We start from the raw sequence: 14068 nt of genomic DNA, 5'->3' as shown, positions 1-14068 counted from the left end.
GAGATTTATTCTATAAAAAACAGTTATCAGGGTGGTTAGCAGAGCCACCTCATGGGAACATGAAAGGCATCCGGCGTTTCCCTCTATGGACACATGTACAAAATATATACAGATACAGTGGAATATTTTTTATTTATAAGATTTTATTTACTTATTTTAAAGATTTATTTATTTTAGAGGGAAAGCATGAAGGGGTAGAGGAGAGAGACTCTCAAGTGGACTTCTTACTGAACATGGAGTCCGAGGTGGGCCAGATCCCATGACCTGAGCCAAAACCAGAGTTGGCCACTTAACTGACTGCACCACCCAGGCGCCCCAAGATACTATTTATTTGTTTTAGAGAGAGAGAGAGAGAGAGAGCGCAAAAGAGAGCGAGCATGAGGGGGTTGAGAAGCAGAGGGGGAGGGAGAGATTCCTGACCTCCATTTTGTAACATTCTAGGTATCTCCAGTTATCTCAAGGAATTTTTTTTGTTAAGATTTTATTTATTCATGAGAGAGAGAGAGGCAGAGACACAGGCAGAGGGAGAAGCAGGCTCCATGCAGGGAGCCCGACATGGGACTCGATCCCAGGTCTCCAGGATCAGGCCCCAGGCTGAAGATGGCGCTAAACCGCGGAGCCCCAGGCTGCCCAATCTCAAAGAATTTATAAAATTCTATTGATTTATTTAGTTAGTTATGAGAGACACAAAAAGAGAGGCAGAGACACAGGCAGAGGGAGGAGAAGCAGGCTCATGCAAGGAGCCTGATGTGGGACTCGGTCCCTGGAATCCGGGATCACACCCTGAGCCAAAGGCAAATGCTCAACCGCTGAGCCACCCAGGCGTCCCAAAGTTTATAAAATTCTTAAGGCAAAATTAATTTTAATTTACTTAAATCTTTGAATCACATGCTATATCACACTTGTTGACACTTGCAAAAGAGTTTAGCTTATTATTCAGATCAAAATGACCTTTAAAGGGTGCTCATAAGTAAAAAGGGCTTTAAACAGAAGTGACCTTTTTTTTTACAGGTGGCTTAAGTGTAGAGAGTTATCATGCTTTAAGCAAATCAATTATTTCAAATAACAGTGCTTCAAAATAAACACTTATGTAAGACTGAGAAAAATTCTAGGCAGTGTTTCCCAGCAGTGATTAGATGAGTTTTTATAATTTCCTAAATTAGAATTAAATACGTAAAGATTTAACAGTTACTAATTTTTAGGTATTATTATATTATTTATTTAATTTTTTTCTTCATAACTGTAAAATCCTGTAAGATTATTTATTTATTTACAGAGAGAGCGTGTGCACAAGTAGGCAGAGCTGCAGGCAGAGGGAGAGAGTGAAGCAGGCTTCCCCGCTGAGCAGGGAGACTCCGGGCTTGATCCCATCATGATCTGAGCCCAAGGCAGATGCTTAACCAACTGAGCCACCCAGGAGCCCCTGTAAAATTCTTTATAAAGTTATCCTTCTCCTAGTCTTCTTTTGATTACCAGAAATCTGAAAGTTGTTTTTTTACTTTTAACAAATTGTATCAATGAGAAGTATTTTATTATCCCTTGATGTAAGTAATTGAACTTGTTTGGTACTTATATGTACATTTTCAAGTAATTTTAGTATATGCTCTGCCGAAGCAGGCACATACATTTTCAAATAAGATTACTTTTTCCCTCGATGCTTTATATGAGCCGTGTTATGTTGTAAGTTGCTCCAGCTTTTTGTGTTTGTTTAAAGAATGTCTCCCTTTTTATGCATGTATTAACACAGTTATTTATAGGTAAAAATCAAGAGAAAGTACCTTATCATATAATCAAGTTTGTCTTCCTCTCTTTTAGGATATTTTCTTTTCTGGATGTTGTTACTTTGTGTCGCTGTGCTCAGGTCTCCAGGGTAAGAATGGTTGAGATGATTATAGGGGGACCCCTTCCTGATGCTGATGATGCTGCTATGCCTCTGTGGGAGGCAAACCATTTACTTCAGATGTTAGTTGTATGTTACATTTCAGAAGATGGTATTTTGTGCATGACATTCCCAAACCCATGCAATTCTACAGTGGGATTCTATAATATATACTGTCTCTAATTTTTTTTGGAAATCTTAACTATTTGTATAATGCTAACAGAAGAAACATTTTCAAGGAATAAGTATTAAAATCAAAGGGTTAGACTCTACTCAGAATTGTAATAAAATAGTGTTCATTATGTTTTCCTAGTTCATTTTATATGCACCTACACACAAAAGGCTGAAGGCTCTAATTCTGTTATTTCCCCATATTGCTTTCTTCAAAATGTAATAGCTAGAGTATAATTTACTTAAAAATTATAGGACAAACCAGATTCCATTCTCAAAGTCAGATTTTAATTTCACTTTTATTATCTATTTTTGTCAGTTGACATTGTTGTGACAAAACTGGAGCATCATAAACTTATTGGCTGCCACTAATATGAAGAATGGGTTCTGTGTTGTGAGAAAAGTGCCTTATGAACCATTCCTACTCTCTTTTGTAATACAGATATATAATGATTTACAGTGAATGAGCACATGTAATCATTTTTTAATAAACTTAAAAAATGGTTTTTGGCTTGTTCATTTAAGAAACATTTATTGAAAAGCTGCTGTATATGAGATACAGTCCTAAGTGCTGGATCTGTAACATGGTTATACCATATTGTATTTATCTTTGTAGGTGTGTCCAGGTTTCAAATAACCAAGACTACTCCTCTAAAAAAAAAAAAAAAAAAACCCCACAAAACTTGCCGTAGAAAATTTACTGTGTCTTACTAACTTTAACATAATTTCTGCATCCCACAGCCATACCAAATCAGTATATCAGCTACTTTGGAAACCATCAGTAGTATTTTGATGATTTCTCTTCATGACTTTCTGACCCTTGTACATGAATGGTTGCTGTAGACATGGCTGGTACAAATGAATAGGGTTTCCTTTATATCGCCACATGAAGCTGAGGTCTTCATTGAGAAACAAAATGCCCAGACTAGTGTCTAAATCTGTTTGTTTAGGTGCAGTCTCATCTCATGGATGTTGATTTTAGTGAATTTTACTTGTTTTCACTTCAAGTTCCTCTTCCCCATTAATGTTTTTCCCCATTAATATTTTAACTTAAAGGAGAGCACAACACCAATTTTCATTAAATCTGGAGAATTAGTACATCAATAGTTATGCTATTGTTCTCTGTATTTGAAGTATGTAATGAATTAGCTTTAAAAAAAAAAAAAAAAACTCCAGAAAGGAACCTGTCATTCCTAACTTTAGTCTTAGTTTGGTGTGTGTTTCCTCCTTATGGGGGAAAGTAAGGAAATGAAAAATATCAAATCAAACCAGAAGTATACTTAGCCTAAGAATCTAGTAAACATATAATCTTTGAAAGTTTTATCTCCCACAGCTAGCCATTTAAGGAACCATTAGGACCACAGAAAGAAAAGCAACATTGAGCTCTTGAGAAAACCTTAAAGATTTCCAGAATGATAACTATATTTACCCTCATACCCCTGGTCTATTTCTAGCTGTGTGATACTTACCCTGGGGCTTATGAATGTATCCACAGTTTCCTTTTTAGTATCTCAGTCTTGGCTCCATTTTTGATATGTTGTAGTAAGAAATAATATTCTAAGTTTGTACCTCTACAATAAGACTTTTGTTTACACTTTAATAGGGAAAACTTTTACAGGCTTTATCATTAAAATATGACATATAACAAATTAAGACTTATTGGAGTCATTTTTTCTAATCCTGAAAAGTTGAAATTCTTGGCTCTCTTTAGCTTAACTGAAGGAAGAAATGTGTGAGAAGTCTTAAACGTTCACTATTATAAAATTTCTGCTGAATTGAGTTAGAGGGAGAGATGACCAATTGAAAAACATGCCTCAGTGAGCAAATTGGTAACTGAAGAGAGCATTAAGATTCTGTTGTGTATGTGGAGAAATGAGAGTTTCTTTTATAAGTCCCAGGTCAGCATATCAGTGTCAAGTCTGACCAGGTGATGCTATGGATAGCAAATATGTGTACTGAACATAGCAATATTTAGAGTACTTTACTCTTTCTGTGGTTTCACCTCATCTTGCTCCTAGTTGAACGATGGAGTAAGAGACTTGTTTTTCATCAGCAGAAGTATCTTATTTGGAGATTAGAAACTAAATCTTCCAGTTAGAAAGGAGTTTCTGGCTAGGATGCTTCACACAACCTGTCCTTTCCCAACCCCGCCCCCAGCTGCTTGTTTCTGTATCCACTAATTTATAAGATAATCTAATTGGATAAAGTATGAATCAGAAACAAAGCAGACCTTTTGGGAGTTAATGGCGGGGAGCTGAGAAATTTTTTAGTCTATTTTAATCTTTAGTTTGAATTGTAAACTTGAATAGTGCTGGGTTTCTCCCTTGAGTGACTGCTCATTTTGTCTCTTTTTCTTCAAAACAGGCCTGGAATGTTCTGGCTCTGGATGGCAGTAACTGGCAGCGAATCGACCTGTTTGATTTCCAGAGGGATATTGAGGTATAATTATGTGGTGTGTGGCCCCATTTCTCATGTTAGGATGTAATTACAGCATGGAACAGATTAGCTCCAACCATATAAATCTCCTTTCCCTGGAGAGAGAAAGTATTAATTTCAGTGTATCTGAACTTCATGGGAACCTGCAATGTTTTGAGGATAAGCAGAACTACTTTACTGATGGAATACTAAATTATTTAGTATTTTTAGGCTAAAATTTTTTGTTTTTATTTTTGTGGTAGAAATGTGAACATGGGTTTGCTCATTTTAAGGAAGTCTTTATATTTGATTATTAAAGAATGAATAGGGTTAACAATTTGGGTGGAGGGAGTGGTATTTGCATAAATTGTAACCGAGATGAGCATTTTGGGTTTGGGGGAGCCTACAGACAGTTTTTGTGGAGAATGAATAAAGCCAAAGTCATCTAATGAATAATTTTTGCTGGAGTGAGATTTTTTTTCTCTTCTCACTTCTTCCCTATTTTTCATCTCTTATTATAGTGTATTATCTCAAATGGAGAAGGATAATGGCTTAAGCTTAAATTATTTGAACATGAACCTGAGTTCTCTGGTCCTTGGTTTTCTTTTCAAGAAAGTAGAAATAATAGCTTCCTCATCATATTATAAGGATAAGATGAGATTTAGATTCAGTTTAAAAATTTTTTTAGGGAGATCCCTGGGTGGCTCAACGGTTTAGCACCTGCCTTTGGCCCAGGGCACGGTCCTGGAGTCTCGGGATTGAGTCCCGTGTCAGGCTCCCAGCATGAAGCCTGCTTCTTCCTCTGCCTGTGTCTCTGCCTCTCTCTCTATATATATGTCTATCATGAATAAATAAATAAATAAATCTTTAAAAAATATTTTTTTAAAGGTCCAGTAGAACTTGTTTTGTATTCATGTAAGAAGTTTTTCAAAAGCCTCACATGAACCTTTCATTAGAAACAGAACTTTTGAGGCATCTGCGTGGTTCAGTCAGTTGAGCTTCTGCCTTTGGCTCAGGTCATGATCCTGGGGTTCAATCCCACATCAGTTTCCTTGCTCAGCAGGGAGCCTGCTTTTCCCTCTCCCTGCCACTCTCCCTGCTTGTGTGCTCTCTCTGTCAAATAAATAAAATATTAAAAGAAAGAAAGAGAGAGAGAGAGAGAGAGAGAGAGAGAAAGAAAGAAAGAAAGAAAGAAAGAAAGAAAGAAAGAAAGAAAGAAAGAAAGAAAGAAAAAGAGAGAGAGATGGAGGGAGGGAAGGAGGAAGGGAGGGAAAGAAAACTTTCCTTTCTACAGAAAGTGCTTTTGTTTTTTTTTTAAGCTTTATTTATTTATTCATGAGAGACACAGAGAGGCAGAGACATAGGCAGAGGGAGAAGGTGGCTTCCTGTGGGGAGCCTGATGTGGGACTTGATCCCAGGACCCTGGGATCATGACCTGAGCCAAAGGCAGGTGCTCAACCACTGATCCACCCAGGAATCCCTACACAAAGTGCTTTTAAAATAATACCCACTGACATTATGCTGGATTCTTAGTTTTTCACAGTTGTCTAATCTTCATGGATGTAAATGTTTAAAGAATCATGACCCACAAAATCATTCTGCAAGCTTCTGTTAAATGTCCATTTTGTCTCTGCTGTGTTTAGAATGATATAGTAAACACTTTGGCAAGGATTCAGCAGTAATAAAGATAGCTAATATCCTTCAGTAGCTGCAGTTTAACCAGGAGGACGGTCTGCATTAATATAGTGGTGTGAGTGGGGTGCCTGAGTGGTTCAGTCAGTTAGGTGTCTGCCTTTGGCTCAAATCATCATCTCAGGGTCCTGGGATCATGTCTGGCTCCCTGCTCAGCGGGGAACCTGCTTCTCCCTCTGCCACTCCCCCTGCTCATGCTCTGTCTCTCTGTCAAGTAAATAAATAAAATCTTTTTAGGGACACCTGGGTGGCTCAGCGGTTGAATGCCTGCCTTTGGCTCAGGGCGTGATCCCAGAGTCCTTGGATTGAGTCCTGCATCAGGCTCCCTGCATGGAGCCTGCTTCTCTCTCTGTCTCTCTCCCTCTGTGTCTCTCATGAATAAATAAGTAAAATCTTTAAAAAAAATCTTTTTAGGGATCCCTGGGTGGCGCAGCGGTTTAGCGCCTGCCTTTGGCCCAGGGCACGATCCTGGAGACCCGGGATCGAATCCCACATCGGGCTCCTGGTGCATGGAGTCTGCTTCTCCCTCTGTCTATGTCTCTGCCTCTCTCTCTCTCTCTCTCTCTCTCTCTCTCTCTGCGTGACTATCATAAATAATAAATAAAAAATTTAAAAAAAATCTTTTTAAAATATGTATGTAATAGCATGAGAAGTACAGAACACCATTTCCTCAATTACAGAGTATCTTCCAAATTGAACAAAATAAACAATGTAGGGTTTAAGCGTTTTTCAGGTAGATGAGTTGATCAGTAAAGCTTTCTCAAAGTAAGTTGAAATTTCTTTATTGTGGGATGCCTGGATGGCTCAGCAGTTGAGCATCTGCTTTCGGCTCCGGGTGTGATCCTGGAGTCGTGGGATCGGGTCCCGCATCAGGCTCCCTTCATGAAGCCTGCTTCTCTCTGGCTCTTTCTCTGTGTCTCTCATGAATAAATAAATAAAATCTTTAAAAAAAAAAATTTCTTTATTGAATTAACTAGGTTTTGAAAACAAGAAGCCTCTTCTTTGTTTATAAATTATTGAAAAACAAGGATGTGGGACACTGGGTGGCTCAGCAGTTAAGCGTCTGCCTTTGGCTCAGCACATGATCCTGGAGTCCCATGTCAGTCTCCCTGCATGGACCTGCTTCTCCCTTTGCCTATGTCTCTGCCTCACTCTGTGTGTATCTCTCATGAATAAATAAATAAAATTTTTAAAAAAGAAAAAAAAATGAGGATGTGTTCTCTTCAAAAACAATGTTGTGCCTTACTTTTTTGTTTTGTTTTGTTTACCTGTCTTTTTTTACAGGGCCGGGTAGTGGAGAATATTTCAAAAAGATGTGGGGGCTTTTTACGAAAGTTAAGTCTTCGTGGGTGTCTTGGAGTAGGAGACAATGCATTAAGGTAAGAACATCACTATTGGTTAACTGGTCTTCTTAACTGAATATAAATGATTTTTATGTTCTGAAGCTATTCAGAACCCAAACACACATACATAGCTTATAACACAAAAAGATCCAGTACTGGGATGTATGGTTTTGAGAATAAAACAAAGCCCCATATCATAAATGGCTCTTTTGGAGCTTTGAATAAAAAAATTTTTTTTAATTTGTTGGCTCAAAGTTAGGGTAATTTTAACCTTGGTTGGCATAAAGATCAGTGTTTAAAAGTTTATGGTTAAAAATGAATTTATTTGTAAATGTGAGCTAGTTTTGTACCAGTATCCAATATTACAGACAGTAATGTCTTTTATTATTTTTTGTAATGCCTAGAATTATGCCCATTTCATTTCAAACCTTTAACTGTCTTTCTTTCCTGTAAAGGACTTTTGCACAAAATTGTAGGAACATTGAAGTACTGAATCTAAATGGTTGTACAAAGACTACAGATGCGTAAGTATTTTGTGTTTTAGAAGGGTAAGTCATAGCCTCTTGTGTCCTGTCTGTATTAGCTTTAAATGTGGGCTATTAAATATAGTTAGTAAATTTCATTTTAGTCTTACAGAAGAAAGATATTTTAAAAGGAAAAAACATTAAAATAGAAATGGCATAAGAAATGTGTTTTGGAATCTGACCCAAATTCATTCTTTTTTTTTTTTTTTCCAAATTCTTTCTTGACACTTAAAGTGAAATTTAAAGACCATGGATATGAAGTAGGGATTTTTTTTTTATAGTAGGGATATTAATGATATAAATTACTAGGACTACTTATATTTCAAGAAGACACTAGTAGCTTTACCGTGTCAAAAGACATGGTAAACAGGAGTGCCTGGGTGGCTCATTTAGTTGGGTGTCTGACTTTGGCTTTGGTCAAGATCTTAAGATCCTAGGATCTAACCACACTTTGTTGGGCTTCCAGCTCATCAGGGAGTCTGCTTGTCCCTCTGCCCCTCCCCCCAACCATGCTGGCTCACTCTCTGAAACTCTCTCTCTCAAATAAAATCTTAAAAAAGAAACACACAGGGTAAACAGATAATTCTACAAAAAGTTATAAAATCTTAAACACATACTAAACAGCTTGTAATAATCAATATTGAGAGCATTTATTAAATGACCTTTTAAATATATTGTGTCTGTGTCAGTTACAATATAAATGAAAGCAATCTTTTATCCTTGAAAGCTTACTATCACAGACATAATAGACAAGGAAGGTAAACATAAAACCCATTCAATCCAGGGTATCTATTGGTAATAATATGTATCAAATAACATTTAAAATTACATAGGGAAATTGTTGCCTATTATGAAGTGAAGCCATTGAGGAAGCTTGTTTATACAGGGTGGGGCTAGGATTATTCAGTGAATGTTCCTGTTCAAAAAGGCCTCGGGAAGGAGATGGGATCTTTAGAATTGCTTAATGAAGGCAAGTGGAAGACACTCCAGACACAGGGTACAGTTTATTTCATTCCTTTCTTTGAGCTCACAGCATTGTTAACTTTTAATACAAGAAAGTGTCTGAAAGACGACTGTGGTTGTTAATTCTACTGTGGTTATTAATTCTAACAAGTATTATTTCTGTGAATTGATTTGACCTTTAACATGAGAAATGAATCTAACACCTCCCCTAACTATGACTTTATACCAGTAGCCTGCGTTTATTTTAGATAAATTACCTGTTTATTTTTTGCTTTTGAATATTTAATGTTACAGAGATTAAGAATTTGACCACTTTGATATCTAGACAAGTGACATAAAATTTACACTTTTTTCTAGCTATCTATCCTATATACCAAAGATAAATTGACAAAAATGTAATATAATTTATTACAAGGCTATTCATTTTTGCTGTTTCTAATAAGAAGTAGCAAAAGACAGGAAACAATCCAAATGTCATTCCATAGGAGACTGTTAAATAAAAGGAATGAAGAGAATATATAGTATTCTGGAGTGATCTGTAGTATTCTGTGATCTTAACATACTGTTAAGAAAGCAAACTGCAAAGAAGTTTTATAAGATACTTTTTGTAGGGGCACCTGTGTGGCTCAGTAGGTTAAGTGTCTGCCTTTAGCTTAGGTCATGATCTTGGAGTCCTGGGATCAAGCCCTGCTCAGCTGGGTGTCTGCTTCTCTTCCCTCTGCACCCACACCCAACCCATGCTCCCACTTGCACATGTTCTCTCTCTCTCTCAAATAAATAAATAAAATCTTTTTTAAAAATATGCTTTTTGGGATCCCTGGGTGGCGCAGCGGTTTGGCGCCTGCCTTTGGCCCAGGGCGCGATCCTGGAGACCCAGGATCGAATCCCACATCAGGCTCCCGGTGCATGGAGCCTGCTTCTCCCTCTGCCTGTGTCTCTGCCTCCCTCTCTCTCTCTCTGTGACTATCATAAATAAATAAAAATTAAAAAAAATATATGCTTTTTATAGGACCAGGAGACAATGTAAACAAATATTATATTTTTATTTTTTTTATTTTTTTTTTTTTACAAATATTATATTTTTAAAAAGAATGGAAAGATAAAGAATGAATCAAAAGGTGATTTATGGGAGAGAGAAAACAGGGATGAAAGGGAGACTCTGAAATATCATGTGTTATGGTTTTACTTTATTAGCTGTGTAAATGTTTTACGTAATTAAAATATGAATTAACTCAAAAAGAAATCAAAGCAGTCCCTAAACATTGAAAACAAAATAAAACACATGAACCCAATCATACCAAGTGGAGCTATAACTACACAGAGAAGTTACTTGTGCTGACTTTTGATTTCCTTTTTTTTTTTTTAAGATTTTATTTATTTATTCATGAGAGACACAGAGAGAGAGGCAGAGACATAGGCAGAAGACGAAGGCTCCATGCAGGGAGCCTAATGTGGGACTCAATCCCGGGACTCCAGATCATGCCCCGAGCCAAAGGCAGACGCTTAACTGCTAAGCCACGCAGGCGTCCTTGACTTTTGGTTTCTTACAAAATGTTTTAAACGTATACCAAGGTAGACAAAATAGTATAATGAACCCATCACCCAGCTTCAGGTTGATAAAACTGAGAAATTACCACTTTATGGCCAATCTTGTTTCATCTGTATCCCCAAACTTTTCGTATTTTGAAAAAAGCCTGAACATTATATTATTTAATCTGTAAATATATATTTCTAAAAGATAAAAGCTTTTAATATATGCATGTTAACTTCATCACTCCTATAAAAAAAAACTTAATCTCTTAAAATCATCAAATAACCACTGGTCAGTTCAGATTTTTACTTGTTCTAGTGACTTTAGAAACACAATATTTTAGGGATGCCTGGGTGGCTCAGTGTTTGAGTGTCTGCCTTTGGCTCAGTGCGTGATCCCAGGGTTTGGGGATTAAGTCCCATGTTGGGCTCTCCCACAGGGAGCCTGCTCCTCCCTCTGCCTGTGTCTCCCTCTCTCTCAGTGTCTCTTATGAATGAATAAATAAATCTTTAAAAAAAAAAAAAAACACAACATTTTAAGCACAATCTAAAAGAAACATGACACAAACTTCAATAAAAGGTGGAGACGTCTGCTTCTGCCATGACAGTAACTGCCCTCGTGCCATCAACAACTATAAAACTATACAAATCATAGCAAAGAACCAGTTGGAGATGTTGGACAATATGCAGCAAGCACAGGACTGAGAAACAAATCAGGTGAACCCTATGACCACTCTTTCTGCCTGGTGGTATTTTCCAGATGATGGTATAAGGAGAAGGAGCCCAAGCAGAGAACTAAATTCTGGCTGATTTGAAGAGTCAGAGATCAGAGCTCCGGGAGACGGAAGTAACTGGAATTTTTGTCTTGAGACAGGGGAGCTACTCAAAAAGGGCATAGAAATATACATTGAGGGTGCCTGGGTGACTCAGTCAGTTAAACATATGCCTTTGGCTCAGATCATGATCCCTGGGTCCTGGGTTTGAGTCCCATGTCCAGGCTCACTGCTGAGCAGGGAGTCTACTTGTTACTCTGCCTCTGCCCTTCCCTCTCTGCTTATGCTTTCTCTCAAATCAACAAAATCTTAAAAAAAAAAAAGAAAAGAAAAGAAAAGAAATCTGCATCAATTTAGCTGAATAGTAAACTGTAAATGCACATATTGAGACCCCACAAAGTCAGTCAAAGAACATCTAATAAGGAAAGAACAATTACTGGAAAACTGTAAACTGAAAAATTAGCTTTCTGGCAAGAGCTAAAATAACGCTGGGAGAAGTTCTGACTACCCTCAATGGAGAATACCTTGGGACATTTAATAAGCAACTTCAGAAACATCACACCTTGATAGTAAAACTAGACTAGACCTGTCCCAATAAAGGTTAAAAGAAAAAAATTAGGGTCAAATTGATCCAACTAATTCAGCTGTCTGCTAAGGTGAAATTCAACATTCTTTTTTTACAGAAGGCAACAAAACCTAGACACTCAGCATACAGACAGAATTTCTAGCATTCAGTGAAAATTACAAGGCATGCAAAAAGGCATTAAATTATACCAGAAGAAAAACTAGTCAATAGAAACAGACCCAGATGGGACGCCTGGGTGGCTCAGTGGTTAAGTGTCTGCCTTCGGCTCAGGGCGTGATGCCAGAGTCCTGGGATCGAGTCCCACATTAGGCTTCCTGCATGGAGCCTGCTTCTCCCTAGGTCTCTGCCTCTCTCTGTGTGTCTCTCATGAGTAAATAAATAATATCTTAAAAAAAGAAAGAAATAGACCCAGAAATTATGATAGCGATTATAAAATTGACCAATAAAATTTATTTTATTATTATTTTTTTAAAGATTTTATTTATTCATGAGAGAGAGAGGCAGAGACACAGGCAGAGGGAGGAGTAGGCTCCATGCAGGGAGGCCGACATGGGACTCGATCCTGGGTCTCCAGGATCAGGACCTGGGCTGAAGGCAGCACTAAACTGCTGAGCCACCCGGGCTGCCCGACCAATAAATTTTAAACATAGCAAGTACAAATATGCTCTAGAATTTAAGAAAACCTAAAGATAATACAGACTTGAAGGATGAAAAAGGAGATACTATTATAATCACTAATCATAGGAAACTTGGGGCGGTTATTATGAATATGAGATGATATAAACTTCAGGAAAAATGTACATGAAAGATATTAAATAGTAAATGATAAGTAGACAAAAAACCAGTAAAGGTCTGTACTTGAGCAGTATTGTCAATGAACTTGTCCTAATTGATACTTAACAAAATGCTATACCAGAGAGTAACAGAATAAACATTCAAGTGCCCCTAGAGTATTCAGTGAGACACACTAAAATATGCTTTCAACGAACTTAAGATTGAAATCATACTGAGTGAATTAAAGTAGAAATCAATAACATATGGAAAATTTGAAGGTTAAATATCACCCTTCAGAATAATATGGGTCAAAGAATAGGTTACTAAGAACACTATAAAATATGTATTGCTGTGTGAAAATGAAAATACAACATTTGAAACTTGTAGACTGTACCAAAGGCAATACTTTAGAGAAAATACAGTTTCAGATGTGTATGTTAGAAAAGAAAGGTTTAAAATCAGGGACTGGTGTGTGACTGGCTCAGTTGGTAGACTTTATACTAACAAATTAGACAATCGAAATGAAAGAGACAAATCCCTGGGAAGGCACAAATTACCAAATTTGACTTATTAAAAAAAAAAAAGCAATCTAAACATATTCATAACAAGTTCAGCGCATGATTCAAAAGCATCCCATAAAGAAAAGCCCAGGCCAAGATGGGTTCACTGGTGAATTCCATCAAATATTTAAAAGATGAAATAATACCAATCTTCAAACTGATTCATAAAATGAAATAAGTACTTTATAACTCATTCTATGAGGCCAATGTTTTTCTCATACCAAAGACATTACAATAAAAGGGGATCTACTGATTGTTATCCCTCAGAAACAGAACTGCAAAAATACTTGACAAAGTGTTAGAAAACTGAATCCAGTAATATATGAAAGGATTTTGAATCATAACCAAGTAAGATTTATCCCAGAAATACAAGTGTGGCTTAATATCTGAAAATCAATTAATATAATATCTCAGTAATTAGTAGAATAGAGTAGAGGTCAGCAGACCTCTGTACAGGGCCAGATAAGTAAATATTTTTAGGACTTTGTAGGCCATACAGTTAATCTGTCACAGCTACTCAACCCTGTCAGTGTTTTACAAAGGCAGCCATAGATTATACACAAACAAATAGGCATAACTGTACTCCAATAAAACTTTATTTCTGGACAGTGAGATTTGAATTTCATATGATTTTCACATGTTGCAAACTATATCTTTTTATTTATTCATTCATAGAGACAGAGAGAGAGAGAGAGGCAGAGACACAGGCAGAGGGAGAAGCAGGCATCATGCAGAGAGCCTGACGTGGGACTCCATCCAGGGTCCCCAGGATCACGCCCTGGGCTGCAGGCGGCACTAAACCGCTGCGCCACCGGGGCTGCCCCAAACTATATCTTTAAAAAAAAAAAATGTTTTTTC

General features: G+C 37.2%; 1 protein-coding gene across 6 annotated transcripts in view; it reads left to right on the top strand.

Annotated features, from left to right (window-relative positions):
- Positions 1–14068, top strand: part of FBXL20 (F-box and leucine rich repeat protein 20) — a 115329-nt gene that overhangs the window by 69418 nt on the left and 31843 nt on the right. For all 6 annotated transcript variants that reach the window (XM_077853058.1, XM_077853057.1, XM_077853061.1 and 3 more), the window contains 4 exons: positions 1816–1870; positions 4415–4489; positions 7442–7536; positions 7956–8024. In XM_077853058.1, the coding sequence (XP_077709184.1) occupies positions 1816–1870; positions 4415–4489; positions 7442–7536; positions 7956–8024 (294 nt within the window). The remainder of the gene's footprint in view (positions 1–1815; positions 1871–4414; positions 4490–7441; positions 7537–7955; positions 8025–14068) is intronic.

Source organism: Canis aureus, chromosome 16 (genome assembly GCF_053574225.1).
Source record: "Canis aureus isolate CA01 chromosome 16, VMU_Caureus_v.1.0, whole genome shotgun sequence".
NCBI lineage: Eukaryota > Metazoa > Chordata > Mammalia > Carnivora > Canidae > Canis > Canis aureus.
Note: the sequence above shows the minus strand (reverse complement) of the source record. Positions and strands in the feature narration are given on the sequence as shown.